The sequence below is a fragment of the Atractosteus spatula genome (assembly GCF_055471065.1).
Source record: "Atractosteus spatula isolate fAtrSpa1 chromosome 10 unlocalized genomic scaffold, fAtrSpa1.hap1 SUPER_10_unloc_2, whole genome shotgun sequence".
NCBI lineage: Eukaryota > Metazoa > Chordata > Actinopteri > Semionotiformes > Lepisosteidae > Atractosteus > Atractosteus spatula.
The window spans coordinates 2599717-2620000 of NW_028296622.1; the positions used below are offsets into that span (position 1 = coordinate 2599717).

Consider the following 20284-nt stretch of genomic DNA (forward strand, 5'->3'; position numbering starts at 1 on the left):
AGCAGGACGAGAGGAGACACAGAGAGACAGGAGAGCAGCAGGACAGTGAAGTGTGAAGGAGGAACCAGGACACTGGAGAGGTCAGCTGGGAGGAGAGAGCTTCATCATCATCACTGACCAACACAGAGACAGGAGAGGAGACACAGTGACACACAGAGACAGGAGAGCAGCAGGACGAGAGGAGACACAGAGAGACAGGAGAGCAGCAGGACAGTGAAGTGTGAAGGAGGAACCAGGACACTGGAGAAGTCAGCTGGGAGGAGAGAGCTTCATCATCATCACTGACCAACACAGAGACATGAGAGGAGACACAGCGACACACAGAGACAGGAGAGCAGCAGGACGAGAGGAGACACAGAGTGACAGGAGAGCAGCAGGACGAGAGGAGACAGAGTGACAGGAGAGCCGCAGGACGAGAGGAGACAGACAGGATCGGAGCAGCAGGAGAGGGGAGACAGAGAGAGACAGGAGAGCAGGAGGAGAGGGGAGACACAGAGACAGGAGAGCAGCAGAACGAGAGGAGACAGAGAGACAGGAGAGCAGCAGGCGAGAGGAGACACAGTGACACACAGAGACAGGAGAGCAGCAGGACGAGAGGAGACACAGAGAGACAGGAGAGCAGCAGGACAGTGAAGTGTGAAGGAGGAACCAGGACACTGGAGAAGTCAGCTGGGAGGAGAGAGCTTCATCATCATCACTGACCAACACAGAGACATGAGAGGAGACACAGTGACACACAGAGACAGGAGAGCAGCAGGACGAGAGGAGACACAGAGAGACAGGAGAGCAGCAGGACAGTGAAGTGTGAAGGAGGAACCAGGACACTGGAGAAGTCAGCTGGGAGGAGAGAGCTTCATCATCATCACTGACCAACACAGAGACAGGAGAGGAGACACAGCGACACACAGAGACAGGAGAGCAGCAGGACGAGAGGAGACACAGAGAGACAGGAGAGCAGCAGGACGAGAGGAGACAGAGTGACAGGAGAGCAGCAGGACGAGAGGAGACACAGTGACACAGAGAGACAGGAGAGCAGCAGGACGAGAGGAGACACAGAGACAGGAGAGCAGCAGGACGAGAGGAGACACAGAGACACAGAGAGACAGGAGAGCAGCAGGACGAGAGGAGACACAGAGACACAGAGAGACAGGAGAGCAGCAGGACGAGAGGAGACACAGAGACACAGAGAGACAGGAGAGCAGCAGGACGAGAGGAGACACAAAGACACAGAGTGACAGGAGAGCAGCAGGACGAGAGGAGACACAGAGAGACAGGAGAGCAGCAGGACGAGAGGAGACACAGAGACACAGAGAGACAGGAGAGCAGCAGGACGAGAGGAGACACAGAGACACAGAGAGACAGGAGAGCAGCAGGACGAGAGGAGACACAGAGACACAGAGTGACAGGAGAGCAGCAGGACGAGAGGAGACACAGAGTGACAGGAGAGCAGCAGGACGAGAGGAGACACAGTGACACAGAGAGACAGGAGAGCAGCAGGACGAGAGGAGACACAGAGAGACAGGAGAGCAGCAGGACGAGAGGAGACACAGTGACACAGAGAGACAGGAGAGCAGCAGGACGAGAGGAGACACAGAGACACAGAGAGACAGGAGAGCAGCAGGACGAGAGGAGACACAGAGACACAGAGTGACAGGAGAGCAGCAGGACGAGAGGAGACACAGAGAGACAGGAGAGCAGCAGGACGAGAGGAGACACAGTGACACAGAGAGACAGGAGAGCAGCAGGACGAGAGGAGACACAGAGACAGAGAGACAGGAGAGCAGCAGGACGAGAGGAGACACAGAGACACAGAGTGACAGGAGAGCAGCAGGACGAGAGGAGACACAGAGTGACAGGAGAGCAGCAGGACGACAGGAGACACAGAGACACAGAGAGACAGGAGAGCAGCAGGACGAGAGGAGACACAGAGACACAGAGTGACAGGAGAGCAGCAGGAAGAGAGGAGACACAGAGACACAGAGTGACAGGAGAGCAGCAGGACGAGAGGAGACACAGAGTGACAGGAGAGCAGCAGGACGAGAGGAGACACAGAGACACAGAGAGACAGGAGAGCAGCAGGACGAGAGGAGACACAGAGACACAGTGACAGGAGAGCAGCAGGACGAGAGGAGACACAGTGACACAGAGTGACAGGAGAGCAGCAGGACGAGAGGAGACACAGAGTGACAGGAGAGCAGCAGGACGAGAGGAGACACAGAGACACAGAGAGACAGGAGAGCAGCAGGACGAGAGGAGACACAGAGACACAGAGTGACAGGAGAGCAGCAGGACGAGAGGAGACACAGAGTGACAGGAGAGCAGCAGGACGAGAGGAGACACAGTGACACAGAGAGACAGGAGAGCAGCAGGACGAGAGGAGACACAGAGAGACAGGAGAGCAGCAGGACGAGAGGAGACACAGAGACACAGAGAGACAGGAGAGCAGCAGGACGAGAGGAGACACAGAGACACAGAGTGACAGGAGAGCAGCAGGACGAGAGGAGACACAGAGTGACAGGAGAGCAGCAGGACGAGAGGAGACACAGAGACACAGAGTGACAGGAGAACAGCAGGACGAGAGGAGACAGTGACAGGAGAGCAGCAGGACGAGAGGAGACACAGTGACACAGAGAGACAGGAGAGCAGCAGGACGAGAGGAGACACAGTGACAGGAGAGCAGCAGGACGAGAGGAGACACAGAGACACAGAGTGACAGGAGAGCAGCAGGACGAGAGGAGACACAGAGTGACAGGAGAGCAGCAGGACGAGAGGAGACACAGTGACACAGAGAGACAGGAGAGCAGCAGGACGAGAGGAGACACAGAGAGACAGGAGAGCAGCAGGACGAGAGGAGACACAGTGACACAGAGAGACAGGAGAGCAGCAGGACGAGAGGAGACACAGAGACACAGAGAGACAGGAGAGCAGCAGGACAAGAGGAGACACAGAGTGACAGGAGAGCAGCAGGACGAGAGGAGACACAGAGACACAGAGTGACAGGAGAGCAGCAGGACGACAGGAGACAGTGACAGGAGAGCAGCAGGACGAGAGGAGACACAGTGACACAGAGAGACAGGAGAGCAGCAGGACGAGAGGAGACACAGAGTGACAGGAGAGCAGCAGGACGAGAGGAGACACAGAGACACAGAGTGACAGGAGAGCAGCAGGACGAGAGGAGACACAGAGAGACAGGAGAGCAGCAGGACGAGAGGAGACACAGTGACAGAGAGACAGGAGAGCAGCAGGACGAGAGGAGACACAGAGACACAGAGAGACAGGAGAGCAGCAGGACGAGAGGAGACACAGAGACACAGAGTGACAGGAGAGCAGCAGGACGAGAGGAGACACAGAGTGACAGGAGAGCAGCAGGACGAGAGGAGACACAGTGACACAGAGAGACAGGAAAGCAGCAGGACGAGAGGAGACACAGAGAGACAGGAGAGCAGCAGGACGAGAGGAGACACAGTGACACAGAGAGACAGGAGAGCAGCAGGACGAGAGGAGACACAGAGACAGGAGAGCAGCAGGACGAGAGGAGACACAGAGACACAGAGAGACAGGAGAGCAGCAGGACGAGAGGAGACACAGAGACACAGAGAGACAGGAGAGCAGCAGGACGAGAGGAGACACAGAGACACAGAGTGACAGGAGAGCAGCAGGACGAGAGGAGACACAGAGTGACAGGAGAGCAGCAGGACGAGAGGAGACACAGAGACACAGAGAGACAGGAGAGCAGCAGGACGAGAGGAGACACAGAGACACAGAGTGACAGGAGAGCAGCAGGACGAGAGGAGACACAGTGACACAGAGTGACAGGAGAGCAGCAGGACGAGAGGAGACACAGAGTGACAGGAGAGCAGCAGGACGAGAGGAGACACAGAGACACAGAGACACAGGAGAGCAGCAGGACGAGAGGAGACACAGAGACACAGAGTGACAGGAGAGCCGCAGGACGAGAGGAGACAGACAGGATCGGAGCAGCAGGAGAGGGGAGACAGAGAGAGACAGGAGAGCAGGAGGAGAGGGGAGACACAGAGACAGGAGAGCAGCAGAACGAGAGGAGACAGAGAGACAGGAGAGCAGCAGGCGAGAGGAGACACAGTGACACACAGAGACAGGAGAGCAGCAGGACGAGAGGAGACAGAGTGACAGGAGAGCCGCAGGAGGAGAGGAGACAGGATCGGAGCAGCAGGACGAGAGGAGACACAGAGAGACAGGAGAGCAGCAGGACGAGAGGAGACACAGAGTGACAGGAGAGCAGCAGGACGAGAGGAGACAGTGACAGGAGAGCAGCAGGACGAGAGGAGACACAGTGACACAGAGAGACAGGAGAGCAGCAGGACGAGAGGAGACACAGAGTGACAGGAGAGCAGCAGGACGAGAGGAGACACAGAGACACAGAGAGACAGGAGAGCAGCAGGACGAGAGGAGACACAGAGACACAGAGTGACAGGAGAGCAGCAGGACGAGAGGAGACACAGAGTGACAGGAGAGCAGCAGGACGAGAGGAGACACAGTGACACAGAGAGACAGGAGAGCAGCAGGACGAGAGGAGACACAGAGAGACAGGAGAGCAGCAGGACGAGAGGAGACACAGAGACACAGAGAGACAGGAGAGCAGCAGGACGAGAGGAGACACAGAGACAGGAGAGCAGCAGGACGAGAGGAGACACAGAGACACAGAGAGACAGGAGAGCAGCAGGACGAGAGGAGACACAGAGACACAGAGAGACAGGAGAGCAGCAGGACGAGAGGAGACACAGAGACACAGAGTGACAGGAGAGCAGCAGGACGAGAGGAGACACAGAGAGACAGGAGAGCAGCAGGACGAGAGGAGACACAGAGACACAGAGAGACAGGAGAGCAGCAGGACGAGAGGAGACACAGAGACACAGAGTGACAGGAGAGCAGCAGGACGAGAGGAGACACAGAGTGACAGGAGAGCAGCAGGACGAGAGGAGACACAGTGACACAGAGAGACAGGAGAGCAGCAGGACGAGAGGAGACACAGAGAGACAGGAGAGCAGCAGGACGAGAGGAGACACAGTGACACAGAGAGACAGGAGAGCAGCAGGACGAGAGGAGACACAGAGACACAGAGAGACAGGAGAGCAGCAGGACGAGAGGAGACACAGAGACACAGAGTGACAGGAGAGCAGCAGGACGAGAGGAGACACAGAGTGACAGGAGAGCAGCAGGACGAGAGGAGACACAGAGACACAGAGAGACAGGAGAGCAGCAGGACGAGAGGAGACACAGAGACACAGAGTGACAGGAGAGCAGCAGGAAGAGAGGAGACACAGAGACACAGAGTGACAGGAGAGCAGCAGGACGAGAGGAGACACAGAGTGACAGGAGAGCAGCAGGACGAGAGGAGACACAGAGACACAGAGAGACAGGAGAGCAGCAGGACGAGAGGAGACACAGAGACACAGAGTGACAGGAGAGCAGCAGGACGAGAGGAGACACAGTGACACAGAGAGACAGGAGAGCAGCAGGACGAGAGGAGACACAGAGACAGGAGAGCAGCAGGACGAGAGGAGACACAGAGACACAGAGAGACAGGAGAGCAGCAGGACGAGAGGAGACACAGAGACACAGAGAGACAGGAGAGCAGCAGGACGAGAGGAGACACAGAGACACAGAGAGACAGGAGAGCAGCAGGACGAGAGGAGACACAAAGACACAGAGTGACAGGAGAGCAGCAGGACGAGAGGAGACACAGAGAGACAGGAGAGCAGCAGGACGAGAGGAGACACAGAGACACAGAGAGACAGGAGAGCAGCAGGACGAGAGGAGACACAGAGACACAGAGTGACAGGAGAGCAGCAGGACGAGAGGAGACACAGAGTGACAGGAGAGCAGCAGGACGAGAGGAGACACAGTGACACAGAGAGACAGGAGAGCAGCAGGACGAGAGGAGACACAGAGAGACAGGAGAGCAGCAGGACGAGAGGAGACACAGTGACACAGAGAGACAGGAGAGCAGCAGGACGAGAGGAGACACAGAGACACAGAGAGACAGGAGAGCAGCAGGACGAGAGGAGACACAGAGACACAGAGTGACAGGAGAGCAGCAGGACGAGAGGAGACACAGAGAGACAGGAGAGCAGCAGGACGAGAGGAGACACAGTGACACAGAGAGACAGGAGAGCAGCAGGACGAGAGGAGACACAGAGACAGAGAGACAGGAGAGCAGCAGGACGAGAGGAGACACAGAGACACAGAGTGACAGGAGAGCAGCAGGACGAGAGGAGACACAGAGTGACAGGAGAGCAGCAGGACGACAGGAGACACAGAGACACAGAGAGACAGGAGAGCAGCAGGACGAGAGGAGACACAGAGACACAGAGTGACAGGAGAGCAGCAGGAAGAGAGGAGACACAGAGACACAGAGTGACAGGAGAGCAGCAGGACGAGAGGAGACACAGAGTGACAGGAGAGCAGCAGGACGAGAGGAGACACAGAGACACAGAGAGACAGGAGAGCAGCAGGACGAGAGGAGACACAGAGACACAGTGACAGGAGAGCAGCAGGACGAGAGGAGACACAGTGACACAGAGTGACAGGAGAGCAGCAGGACGAGAGGAGACACAGAGTGACAGGAGAGCAGCAGGACGAGAGGAGACACAGAGACACAGAGAGACAGGAGAGCAGCAGGACGAGAGGAGACACAGAGACACAGAGTGACAGGAGAGCAGCAGGACGAGAGGAGACACAGAGTGACAGGAGAGCAGCAGGACGAGAGGAGACACAGTGACACAGAGAGACAGGAGAGCAGCAGGACGAGAGGAGACACAGAGAGACAGGAGAGCAGCAGGACGAGAGGAGACACAGAGACACAGAGAGACAGGAGAGCAGCAGGACGAGAGGAGACACAGAGACACAGAGTGACAGGAGAGCAGCAGGACGAGAGGAGACACAGAGTGACAGGAGAGCAGCAGGACGAGAGGAGACACAGAGACACAGAGTGACAGGAGAACAGCAGGACGAGAGGAGACAGTGACAGGAGAGCAGCAGGACGAGAGGAGACACAGTGACACAGAGAGACAGGAGAGCAGCAGGACGAGAGGAGACACAGTGACAGGAGAGCAGCAGGACGAGAGGAGACACAGAGACACAGAGTGACAGGAGAGCAGCAGGACGAGAGGAGACAGAGTGACAGGAGAGCAGCAGGACGAGAGGAGACACAGTGACACAGAGAGACAGGAGAGCAGCAGGACGAGAGGAGACACAGAGAGACAGGAGAGCAGCAGGACGAGAGGAGACACAGTGACACAGAGAGACAGGAGAGCAGCAGGACGAGAGGAGACACAGAGACACAGAGAGACAGGAGAGCAGCAGGACAAGAGGAGACACAGAGTGACAGGAGAGCAGCAGGACGAGAGGAGACACAGAGACACAGAGTGACAGGAGAGCAGCAGGACGACAGGAGACAGTGACAGGAGAGCAGCAGGACGAGAGGAGACACAGTGACACAGAGAGACAGGAGAGCAGCAGGACGAGAGGAGACACAGAGTGACAGGAGAGCAGCAGGACGAGAGGAGACACAGAGACACAGAGTGACAGGAGAGCAGCAGGACGAGAGGAGACACAGAGAGACAGGAGAGCAGCAGGACGAGAGGAGACACAGTGACAGAGAGACAGGAGAGCAGCAGGACGAGAGGAGACACAGAGACACAGAGAGACAGGAGAGCAGCAGGACGAGAGGAGACACAGAGACACAGAGTGACAGGAGAGCAGCAGGACGAGAGGAGACACAGAGTGACAGGAGAGCAGCAGGACGAGAGGAGACACAGTGACACAGAGAGACAGGAAAGCAGCAGGACGAGAGGAGACACAGAGAGACAGGAGAGCAGCAGGACGAGAGGAGACACAGTGACACAGAGAGACAGGAGAGCAGCAGGACGAGAGGAGACACAGAGACAGGAGAGCAGCAGGACGAGAGGAGACACAGAGACACAGAGAGACAGGAGAGCAGCAGGACGAGAGGAGACACAGAGACACAGAGAGACAGGAGAGCAGCAGGACGAGAGGAGACACAGAGACACAGAGTGACAGGAGAGCAGCAGGACGAGAGGAGACACAGTGACACAGAGTGACAGGAGAGCAGCAGGACGAGAGGAGACACAGAGTGACAGGAGAGCAGCAGGACGAGAGGAGACACAGAGACACAGAGACACAGGAGAGCAGCAGGACGAGAGGAGACACAGAGACACAGAGTGACAGGAGAGCCGCAGGACGAGAGGAGACAGACAGGATCGGAGCAGCAGGAGAGGGGAGACAGAGAGAGACAGGAGAGCAGGAGGAGAGGGGAGACACAGAGACAGGAGAGCAGCAGAACGAGAGGAGACAGAGAGACAGGAGAGCAGCAGGCGAGAGGAGACACAGTGACACACAGAGACAGGAGAGCAGCAGGACGAGAGGAGACAGAGTGACAGGAGAGCCGCAGGAGGAGAGGAGACAGGATCGGAGCAGCAGGACGAGAGGAGACAGGATCGGAGCAGCAGGACGAGAGGAGACACAGAGAGACAGGAGAGCAGCAGGACGAGAGGAGACACAGAGTGACAGGAGAGCAGCAGGACGAGAGGAGACAGTGACAGGAGAGCAGCAGGACGAGAGGAGACACAGTGACACAGAGAGACAGGAGAGCAGCAGGACGAGAGGAGACACAGAGTGACAGGAGAGCAGCAGGACGAGAGGAGACACAGAGACACAGAGAGACAGGAGAGCAGCAGGACGAGAGGAGACACAGAGACACAGAGTGACAGGAGAGCAGCAGGACGAGAGGAGACACAGAGTGACAGGAGAGCAGCAGGACGAGAGGAGACACAGTGACACAGAGAGACAGGAGAGCAGCAGGACGAGAGGAGACACAGAGAGACAGGAGAGCAGCAGGACGAGAGGAGACACAGAGACACAGAGAGACAGGAGAGCAGCAGGACGAGAGGAGACACAGAGACAGGAGAGCAGCAGGACGAGAGGAGACACAGAGACACAGAGAGACAGGAGAGCAGCAGGACGAGAGGAGACACAGAGACACAGAGAGACAGGAGAGCAGCAGGACGAGAGGAGACACAGAGACACAGAGTGACAGGAGAGCAGCAGGACGAGAGGAGACACAGAGAGACAGGAGAGCAGCAGGACGAGAGGAGACACAGAGACACAGAGAGACAGGAGAGCAGCAGGACGAGAGGAGACACAGAGACACAGAGTGACAGGAGAGCAGCAGGACGAGAGGAGACACAGAGTGACAGGAGAGCAGCAGGACGAGAGGAGACACAGTGACACAGAGAGACAGGAGAGCAGCAGGACGAGAGGAGACACAGAGAGACAGGAGAGCAGCAGGACGAGAGGAGACACAGTGACACAGAGAGACAGGAGAGCAGCAGGACGAGAGGAGACACAGAGACACAGAGAGACAGGAGAGCAGCAGGACGAGAGGAGACACAGAGACACAGAGTGACAGGAGAGCAGCAGGACGAGAGGAGACACAGAGTGACAGGAGAGCAGCAGGACGAGAGGAGACACAGAGACACAGAGAGACAGGAGAGCAGCAGGACGAGAGGAGACACAGAGACACAGAGTGACAGGAGAGCAGCAGGAAGAGAGGAGACACAGAGACACAGAGTGACAGGAGAGCAGCAGGACGAGAGGAGACACAGAGTGACAGGAGAGCAGCAGGACGAGAGGAGACACAGAGACACAGAGAGACAGGAGAGCAGCAGGACGAGAGGAGACACAGAGACACAGAGTGACAGGAGAGCAGCAGGACGAGAGGAGACACAGAGTGACAGGAGAGCAGCAGGACGAGAGGAGACACAGTGACACAGAGAGACAGGAGAGCAGCAGGACGAGAGGAGACACAGAGAGACAGGAGAGCAGCAGGACGAGAGGAGACACAGAGACACAGAGAGACAGGAGAGCAGCAGGACGAGAGGAGACACAGAGACAGGAGAGCAGCAGGACGAGAGGAGACACAGAGACACAGAGAGACAGGAGAGCAGCAGGACGAGAGGAGACACAGAGACACAGAGAGACAGGAGAGCAGCAGGACGAGAGGAGACACAGAGACACAGAGAGACAGGAGAGCAGCAGGACGAGAGGAGACACAGAGACACAGAGTGACAGGAGAGCAGCAGGACGAGAGGAGACACAGAGAGACAGGAGAGCAGCAGGACGAGAGGAGACACAGAGACACAGAGAGACAGGAGAGCAGCAGGACGAGAGGAGACACAGAGACACAGAGAGACAGGAGAGCAGCAGGACGAGAGGAGACACAGAGACACAGAGTGACAGGAGAGCAGCAGGACGAGAGGAGACACAGAGTGACAGGAGAGCAGCAGGACGAGAGGAGACACAGTGACACAGAGAGACAGGAGAGCAGCAGGACGAGAGGAGACACAGAGAGACAGGAGAGCAGCAGGACGAGAGGAGACACAGTGACACAGAGAGACAGGAGAGCAGCAGGACGAGAGGAGACACAGAGACACAGAGAGACAGGAGAGCAGCAGGACGAGAGGAGACACAGAGACACAGAGTGACAGGAGAGCAGCAGGACGAGAGGAGACACAGAGTGACAGGAGAGCAGCAGGACGAGAGGAGACACAGAGACACAGAGAGACAGGAGAGCAGCAGGACGAGAGGAGACACAGAGACACAGAGTGACAGGAGAGCAGCAGGAAGAGAGGAGACACAGAGACACAGAGTGACAGGAGAGCAGCAGGACGAGAGGAGACACAGAGTGACAGGAGAGCAGCAGGACGAGAGGAGACACAGAGACACAGAGTGACAGGAGAGCAGCAGGACGAGAGGAGACACAGTGACACAGAGTGACAGGAGAGCAGCAGGACGAGAGGAGACACAGAGTGACAGGAGAGCAGCAGGACGAGAGGAGACACAGAGACACAGAGAGACAGGAGAGCAGCAGGACGAGAGGAGACACAGTGACACAGAGACAGGAGAGCAGAAGGACGAGAGGAGACACAGAGAGACAGGAGAGCAGCAGGACGAGAGGAGACACTGAGAGACAGGAGAGCAGCAGGACAGTGAAGTGTGAAGGAGGAACCAGGACACTGGAGAAGTCAGCTGGGAGGAGAGAGCTTCATCATCATCACTGACCAACACAGAGACATGAGAGGAGACACAGCGACACACAGAGACAGGAGAGCCGCAGGACGAGAGGAGACAGACAGGATCGGCGCAGCAGGAGAGGGGAGACAGAGAGAGACAGGAGAGCAGGAGGAGAGGGGAGACACAGAGACAGGAGAGCAGGAGGAGAGGGGAGACACAGAGACAGGAGAGCAGCAGGCGAGAGGAGACACAGTGACACACAGAGACAGGAGAGCAGCAGGACGAGAGGAGACACAGAGAGACAGGAGAGCAGCAGGACAGTGAAGTGTGAAGGAGGAACCAGGACACTGGAGAAGTCAGCTGGGAGGAGAGAGCTTCATCATCATCACTGACCAACACAGAGACATGAGAGGAGACACAGTGACACACAGAGACAGGAGAGCAGCAGGACGAGAGGAGACACAGAGAGACAGGAGAGCAGCAGGACAGTGAAGTGTGAAGGAGGAACCAGGACACTGGAGAAGTCAGCTGGGAGGAGAGAGCTTCATCATCATCACTGACCAACACAGAGACAGGAGAGGAGACACAGTGACACACAGAGACAGGAGAGCAGCAGGACGAGAGGAGACACAGAGTGACAGGAGAGCAGCAGGACGAGAGGAGACAGAGTGACAGGAGAGCCGCAGGACGAGAGGAGACAGACAGGATCGGAGCAGCAGGAGAGGGGAGACAGAGAGAGACAGGAGAGCAGGAGGAGAGGGGAGACACAGAGACAGGAGAGCAGCAGAACGAGAGGAGACAGAGAGACAGGAGAGCAGCAGGCGAGAGGAGACACAGTGACACACAGAGATAGGAGAGCAGCAGGACGAGAGGAGACAGAGTGACAGGAGAGCCGCAGGAGGAGAGGAGACAGTGACAGGAGAGCAGCAGGACGAGAGGAGACACAGTGACACAGAGAGACAGGAGAGCAGCAGGACGAGAGGAGACACAGAGTGACAGGAGAGCAGCAGGACGAGAGGAGACACAGAGACACAGAGAGACAGGAGAGCAGCAGGAGGAGAGGAGACACAGAGAGACAGGAGAGCAGCAGGACGAGAGGAGACACAGAGTGACAGGAGAGCAGCAGGACGAGAGGAGACAGTGACAGGAGAGCAGCAGGACGAGAGGAGACACAGTGACACAGAGAGACAGGAGAGCAGCAGGACGAGAGGAGACACAGAGTGACAGGAGAGCAGCAGGACGAGAGGAGACACAGAGACACAGAGAGACAGGAGAGCAGCAGGACGAGAGGAGACACAGAGACACAGAGTGACAGGAGAGCAGCAGGACGAGAGGAGACACAGAGTGACAGGAGAGCAGCAGGACGAGAGGAGACACAGTGACACAGAGAGACAGGAGAGCAGCAGGACGAGAGGAGACACAGAGAGACAGGAGAGCAGCAGGACGAGAGGAGACACAGTGACACAGAGAGACAGGAGAGCAGCAGGACGAGAGGAGACACAGAGACACAGAGAGACAGGAGAGCAGCAGGACAAGAGGAGACACAGAGTGACAGGAGAGCAGCAGGACGAGAGGAGACACAGAGACACAGAGTGACAGGAGAGCAGCAGGACGACAGGAGACAGTGACAGGAGAGCAGCAGGACGAGAGGAGACACAGTGACACAGAGAGACAGGAGAGCAGCAGGACGAGAGGAGACACAGAGTGACAGGAGAGCAGCAGGACGAGAGGAGACACAGAGACACAGAGTGACAGGAGAGCAGCAGGACGAGAGGAGACACAGAGACACAGAGAGACAGGAGAGCAGCAGGACGAGAGGAGACACAGAGACACAGAGTGACAGGAGAGCAGCAGGACGAGAGGAGACACAGAGAGACAGGAGAGCAGCAGGACGAGAGGAGACACAGTGACAGAGAGACAGGAGAGCAGCAGGACGAGAGGAGACACAGAGACACAGAGAGACAGGAGAGCAGCAGGACGAGAGGAGACACAGAGACACAGAGTGACAGGAGAGCAGCAGGACGAGAGGAGACACAGAGTGACAGGAGAGCAGCAGGACGAGAGGAGACACAGTGACACAGAGAGACAGGAAAGCAGCAGGACGAGAGGAGACACAGAGAGACAGGAGAGCAGCAGGACGAGAGGAGACACAGTGACACAGAGAGACAGGAGAGCAGCAGGACGAGAGGAGACACAGAGACAGGAGAGCAGCAGGACGAGAGGAGACACAGAGACACAGAGAGACAGGAGAGCAGCAGGACGAGAGGAGACACAGAGACACAGAGAGACAGGAGAGCAGCAGGACGAGAGGAGACACAGAGACACAGAGTGACAGGAGAGCAGCAGGACGAGAGGAGACACAGAGTGACAGGAGAGCAGCAGGACGAGAGGAGACACAGAGACACAGAGAGACAGGAGAGCAGCAGGACGAGAGGAGACACAGAGACACAGAGTGACAGGAGAGCAGCAGGACGAGAGGAGACACAGTGACACAGAGTGACAGGAGAGCAGCAGGACGAGAGGAGACACAGAGTGACAGGAGAGCAGCAGGACGAGAGGAGACACAGAGACACAGAGACACAGGAGAGCAGCAGGACGAGAGGAGACACAGAGACACAGAGTGACAGGAGAGCCGCAGGACGAGAGGAGACAGACAGGATCGGAGCAGCAGGAGAGGGGAGACAGAGAGAGACAGGAGAGCAGGAGGAGAGGGGAGACACAGAGACAGGAGAGCAGCAGAACGAGAGGAGACAGAGAGACAGGAGAGCAGCAGGCGAGAGGAGACACAGTGACACACAGAGACAGGAGAGCAGCAGGACGAGAGGAGACAGAGTGACAGGAGAGCCGCAGGAGGAGAGGAGACAGGATCGGAGCAGCAGGACGAGAGGAGACAGGATCGGAGCAGCAGGACGAGAGGAGACACAGAGAGACAGGAGAGCAGCAGGACGAGAGGAGACACAGAGTGACAGGAGAGCAGCAGGACGAGAGGAGACAGTGACAGGAGAGCAGCAGGACGAGAGGAGACACAGTGACACAGAGAGACAGGAGAGCAGCAGGACGAGAGGAGACACAGAGAGACAGGAGAGCAGCAGGACGAGAGGAGACACAGTGACACAGAGAGACAGGAGAGCAGCAGGACGAGAGGAGACACAGAGACACAGAGAGACAGGAGAGCAGCAGGACGAGAGGAGACACAGAGACACAGAGTGACAGGAGAGCAGCAGGACGAGAGGAGACACAGAGTGACAGGAGAGCAGCAGGACGAGAGGAGACACAGAGACACAGAGAGACAGGAGAGCAGCAGGACGAGAGGAGACACAGAGACACAGAGTGACAGGAGAGCAGCAGGACGAGAGGAGACACAGAGACACAGAGTGACAGGAGAGCAGCAGGACGAGAGGAGACACAGAGACACAGAGAGACAGGAGAGCAGCAGGACGAGAGGAGACACAGAGACACAGAGTGACAGGAGAGCAGCAGGACGAGAGGAGACACAGAGAGACAGGAGAGCAGCAGGACGAGAGGAGACACAGTGACAGAGAGACAGGAGAGCAGCAGGACGAGAGGAGACACAGAGACACAGAGAGACAGGAGAGCAGCAGGACGAGAGGAGACACAGAGACACAGAGTGACAGGAGAGCAGCAGGACGAGAGGAGACACAGAGTGACAGGAGAGCAGCAGGACGAGAGGAGACACAGTGACACAGAGAGACAGGAAAGCAGCAGGACGAGAGGAGACACAGAGAGACAGGAGAGCAGCAGGACGAGAGGAGACACAGTGACACAGAGAGACAGGAGAGCAGCAGGACGAGAGGAGACACAGAGACAGGAGAGCAGCAGGACGAGAGGAGACACAGAGACACAGAGAGACAGGAGAGCAGCAGGACGAGAGGAGACACAGAGACACAGAGAGACAGGAGAGCAGCAGGACGAGAGGAGACACAGAGACACAGAGTGACAGGAGAGCAGCAGGACGAGAGGAGACACAGAGTGACAGGAGAGCAGCAGGACGAGAGGAGACACAGAGACACAGAGTGACAGGAGAGCAGCAGGACGAGAGGAGACAGTGACAGGAGAGCAGCAGGACGAGAGGAGACACAGTGACACAGAGAGACAGGAGAGCAGCAGGACGAGAGGAGACACAGAGTGACAGGAGAGCAGCAGGACGAGAGGAGACACAGAGACACAGAGTGACAGGAGAGCAGCAGGACGAGAGGAGACACAGAGACACAGAGAGACAGGAGAGCAGCAGGACGAGAGGAGACACAGAGACACAGAGTGACAGGAGAGCAGCAGGACGAGAGGAGACACAGAGTGACAGGAGAGCAGCAGGACGAGAGGAGACACAGTGACACAGAGAGACAGGAGAGCAGCAGGACGAGAGGAGACACAGAGACACAGAGTGACAGGAGAGCAGCAGGAAGAGAGGAGACACAGAGACACAGAGTGACAGGAGAGCAGCAGGACGAGAGGAGACACAGAGTGACAGGAGAGCAGCAGGACGAGAGGAGACACAGAGACACAGAGAGACAGGAGAGCAGCAGGACGAGAGGAGACACAGAGACACAGAGAGACAGGAGAGCAGCAGGACGAGAGGAGACACAGTGACACAGAGTGACAGGAGAGCAGCAGGACGAGAGGAGACACAGAGTGACAGGAGAGCCGCAGGACGAGAGGAGACACAGTAAACAGAGCGGAGCCAGGAGAAGTAAAGGGAGCGGAGACGACAGGATCGGAGCAGCAGGAGAGGAGTCCTACCCGCGGCAGCCCCGGGCGCCGAGAAGCCCGCCGGTCTGTTCAGCCTGTCCGCCATGTTGCCCGCCGGACCGATTCAAGCGCGCCGCCAACCGCCAGCCCGTTACCTAGCGACGGACCCGCTCTTCCGGAGTCGCGTTTGAGCTGACGCCACATCCGGCTGACGTCACTCGGAGAGGCGGAGAGGGGGAGCGGGGGGCGAGATGGCCGCCTGCTGTGGCTCCGGATCGATAATGAGGTGTCGTGCGGGACCTCATGTGGGCGGGTGATCGATCGGAACAAGGGAAGTGGGTGCCTGTCGAGTCAGTCTGGCCTAACAGGAGGTGTCATGTAAAACAGCAGCTCCTGGAGAGCGCTGGTGTGCGGAGAGGACAGGCTGTATCAGCCCCCGTCCTAATCAGTGTCCCTGTGTCCCAGTGTCCCAGTATGTGCGGAGAGGACAGGCGTGCTCTGGTGTGTTTACAGGCTGTATCAGCCCCTGTCCTGATCAGTGTCCCAGTATCCCTGTCTCCCAGTGTCCCAGTGTCCCAGTATGTGCGGAGAGGACAGGCGTGCTCTGGTGTGTTTACAGGCTGTATCAGTGTCCCTGTGTCCCTGTCTCCCAGTGTCCCAGTGTCCCAGTATGTGCGGAGAGGACAGGCGTGCTCTGGTGTGTTTACAGGCTGTATCAGCCCCTGTCCTGATCAGTGTCCCTGTGTCCCTGTCTCCCAGTGTCCCAGTGTCCCAGTATGTGCGGAGAGGACAGGCGTGCTCTGGTGTGTTTACAGGCTGTATCAGCCCCCGTCCTAATCAGTGTCCCAGTGTCCCTGTCTCCCAGTGTCCCAGTGTCCCAGTATGTGCGGAGAGGACAGGCGTGCTCTGGTGTGTTTACAGGCTGTATCAGCCCCTGTCCTGATCAGTGTCCCTGTGTCCCTGTCTCCCAGTGTCCCAGTGTCCCAGTATGTGCGGAGAGGACAGGCGTGCTCTGGTGTGTTTACAGGCTGTATCAGCCCCTGTCCTGATCAGCGTCCCTGTGTTCTTGTCTCCCAGTGTCCCAGTGTCCCAGTATGTGCGGAGAGGACAGGCGTGCTCTGGTGTGTTTACAGGCTGTATCAGCCCCCGTCCTAATCAGTGTCCCTGTGTCCCAGTGTCCCAGTATGTGCGGAGAGGACAGGCGTGCTCTGGTGTGTTTACAGGCTGTATCAGTGTCCCTGTGTCCCTGTCTCCCAGTGTCCCAGTGTCCCAGTATGTGCGGAGAGGACAGGCGTGCTCTGGTGTGTTTACAGGCTGTATCAGCCCCTGTCCTGATCAGTGTCCCAGTGTCCCTGTCTCCCAGTGTCCCAGTGTCCCAGTATGTGCGGAGAGGACAGGCGTGCTCTGGTGTGTTTACAGGCTGTATCAGCGTCCCTGTGTCCCTGTCTGCCAGTGTCCCAGTGTCCCAGTATGTGCGGAGAGGACAGGCGTGCTCTGGTGTGTTTACAGGCTGTATCAGTGTCCCTGTGTCCCTGTCTCCCAGTGTCCCAGTGTCCCAGTATGTGCGGAGAGGACAGGCGTGCTCTGGTGTGTTTACAGGCTGTATCAGCCCCTGTCCTGATCAGTGTCCCTGTGTCCCTGTTTCCCTGTCTCCCAGTGTCCCAGTATGTGCGGAGAGGACAGGCGTGCTCTGGTGTGTTTACAGGCTGTATCAGCCCCTGTCCTGATCAGTGTCCCAGTGTCCCTGTCTCCCAGTGTCCCAGTGTCCCAGTATGTGCGGAGAGGACAGGCGTGCTCTGGTGTGTTTACAGGCTGTATCAGCCCCCGTCCTGATCATCTCATCTCTGTCTCCCTGTGTCCCTGTCTCCCAGTGTGTTTATTGTTACAGATAGAGGCTGTATAAGAGTTGTGTTGTTTATTATGAGGAAGAGTCCCAGTGTGTTTGTGTGTTGTGTGTCTTTATTGTTACAGATAGAGGCTGTATAAGAGTTGTGTTGTTTATTATGAGGAAGAGTCCCAGTGTGTTTGTGGGTTGTGTGTGTTTATTGTTACAGATACAGGCTGTATAAGAGTTGTGTTGTTTATTATGAGGAAGAGTCCCAGTGTGTTTGTGTGTTGTGTGTCTTTATTGTTACAGATAGAAGCTGTATAAGAGTTGTGTTGTTTATTATGAGGAAGAGTCCCAGTGTGTTTGTGGGTTGTGTGTGTTTATTGTTACAGATACAGGCTGTATAAGAGTTGTGTTGTTTATTATGAGGAAGAGTCCCAGTGTGTTTGTGTGTTGTGTGTCTTTATTGTTACAGATAGAAGCTGTATAAGAGTTGTGTTGTTTATTATGAGGAAGAGTCCCAGTGTGTTTGTGTGTTGTGTGTGTTTATTGTTACAGATACAGGCTGTATAAGAGTTGTGTTGTTTATTATGAGGAAGAGTCCCAGTGTGTTTGTGTGTTGTGTGTCTTTATTGTTACAGATAGAAGCTGTATAAGAGTTGTGTTGTTTATTATGAGGAAGAGTCCCAGTGTGTTTGTGGGTTGTGTGTGTTTATTGTTACAGATACAGGCTGTATAAGAGTTGTGTTGTTTATTATGAGGAAGAGTCCCAGTGTGTTTGTGGGTTGTGTGTGTTTATTGTTACAGATACAGGCTGTATAAGAGTTGTGTTGTTTATTATGAGGAAGAGTCCCAGTGTGTTTGTGTGTTGTGTGTCTTTATTGTTACAGATAGAAGCTGTATAAGAGTTGTGTTGTTTATTATGAGGAAGAGTCCCAGTGTGTTTGTATGTTGTGTGTTTATTGTTACAGATAGAGGCTGTATAAGAGTTGTGTTGTTTATTATGAGGAAGAGTCCCAGTGTGTTTGTGTGTTGTGTGTGTTTATTGTTACAGGTAGAGGCTGTATAAGAGTTGTGTTGTTTATTATGAGGAAGAGTCCCAGTGTGTTTGTGTGTTGTGTGTTTATTGTTACAGATAGAGGCTGTATAAGAGTTGTGTTGTTTATTATGAGGAAGAGTCCCAGTGTGTTTGTGGGTTGTGTGTCTTTATTGTTACAGATAGAAGCTGTATAAGAGTTGTGTTGTTTATTATGAGGAAGAGTCCCAGTGTGTTTGTGTGTTGTGTGTGTTTATTGTTACAGTGAGAGGCTGTATAAGAGTTGTGTTGTTTATTATGAGGAAGAGTCCCAGTGTGTTTGTGTGTTGTGTGTGTTTATTGTTACAGATAGAGGCTGTATAAGAGTTGTGTTGTTTATTATGAGGAAGAGTCCCAGTGTGTTTGTGTGTTGTGTGTCTTTATTGTTACAGATACAGGCTGTATAAGAGTTGTGTTGTTTATTATGAGGAAGAGTCCCAGTGTGTTTGTGGGTTGTGTGTGTTTATTGTTACAGATACAGGCTGTATAAGAGTTGTGTTGTTTATTATGAGGAAGAGTCCCAGTGTGTTTGTGTGTTGTGTGTCTTTATTGTTACAGATAGAAGCTGTATAAGAGTTGTGTTGTTTATTATGAGGAAGAGTCCCAGTGTGTTTGTATGTTGTGTGTTTATTGTTACAGATAGAGGCTGTATAAGAGTTGTGTTGTTTATTATGAGGAAGAGTCCCAGTGTGTTTGTGTGTTGTGTGTGTTTATTGTTACAGGTAGAGGCTGTATAAGAGTTGTGTTGTTTATTATGAGGAAGAGTCCCAGTGTGTTTGTGTGTTGTGTGTTTATTGTTACAGATAGAGGCTGTATAAGAGTTGTGTTGTTTATTATGAGGAAGAGTCCCAGTGTGTTTGTGGGTTGTGTGTCTTTATTGTTACAGATAGAAGCTGTATAAGAGTTGTGTTGTTTATTATGAGGAAGAGTCCCAGTGTGTTTGTGTGTTGTGTGTGTTTATTGTTACAGTGAGAGGCTGTATAAGAGTTGTGTTGTTTATTATGAGGAAGAGTCCCAGTGTGTTTGTGTGTTGTGTGTTTATTGTTACAGATAGAGGCTGTATAAGAGTTGTGTTGTTTATTATGAGGAAGAGTCCCAGTGTGTTTGTGGGTTGTGTGTGTTTATTGTTACAGATACAGGCTGTATAAGAGTTGTGTTGTTTATTATGAGGAAGAGTCCCAGTGTGTTTGTGTGTTGTGTGTCTTTATTGTTACAGATAGAAGCTGTATAAGAGTTGTGTTGTTTATTATGAGGAAGAGTCCCAGTGTGTTTGTGTGTTGTGTGTGTTTATTGTTACAGATACAGGCTGTATAAGAGTTGTGTTGTTTATTATGAGGAAGAGTCCCAGTGTGTTTGTGTGTTGTGTGTCTTTATTGTTACAGATAGAAGCTGTATAAGAGTTGTGTTGTTTATTATGAGGAAGAGTCCCAGTGTGTTTGTGGGTTGTGTGTGTTTATTGTTACAGATACAGGCTGTATAAGAGTTGTGTTGTTTATTATGAGGAAGAGTCCCAGTGTGTTTGTGTGTTGTGTGTCTTTATTGTTACAGATAGAAGCTGTATAAGAGTTGTGTTGTTTATTATGAGGAAGAGTCCCAGTGTG

The 20284-nt window shown here is 54.9% G+C and overlaps 1 protein-coding gene across 1 annotated transcript in view; it reads right to left on the reverse strand.

Moving 5' to 3' along the window:
• Positions 1–16176, reverse strand: part of LOC148812648 (coiled-coil alpha-helical rod protein 1-like) — a 63013-nt gene extending 46837 nt beyond the window's left edge. The window contains exon 1 of the mRNA XM_088908503.1: positions 15832–16176. Within this exon, the coding sequence (XP_088764629.1) occupies positions 15832–15886 (55 nt within the window). The 5' untranslated portion in view covers positions 15887–16176. The remainder of the gene's footprint in view (positions 1–15831) is intronic.
• Between the last annotated feature and the right edge of the window lie 4108 nt (positions 16177–20284).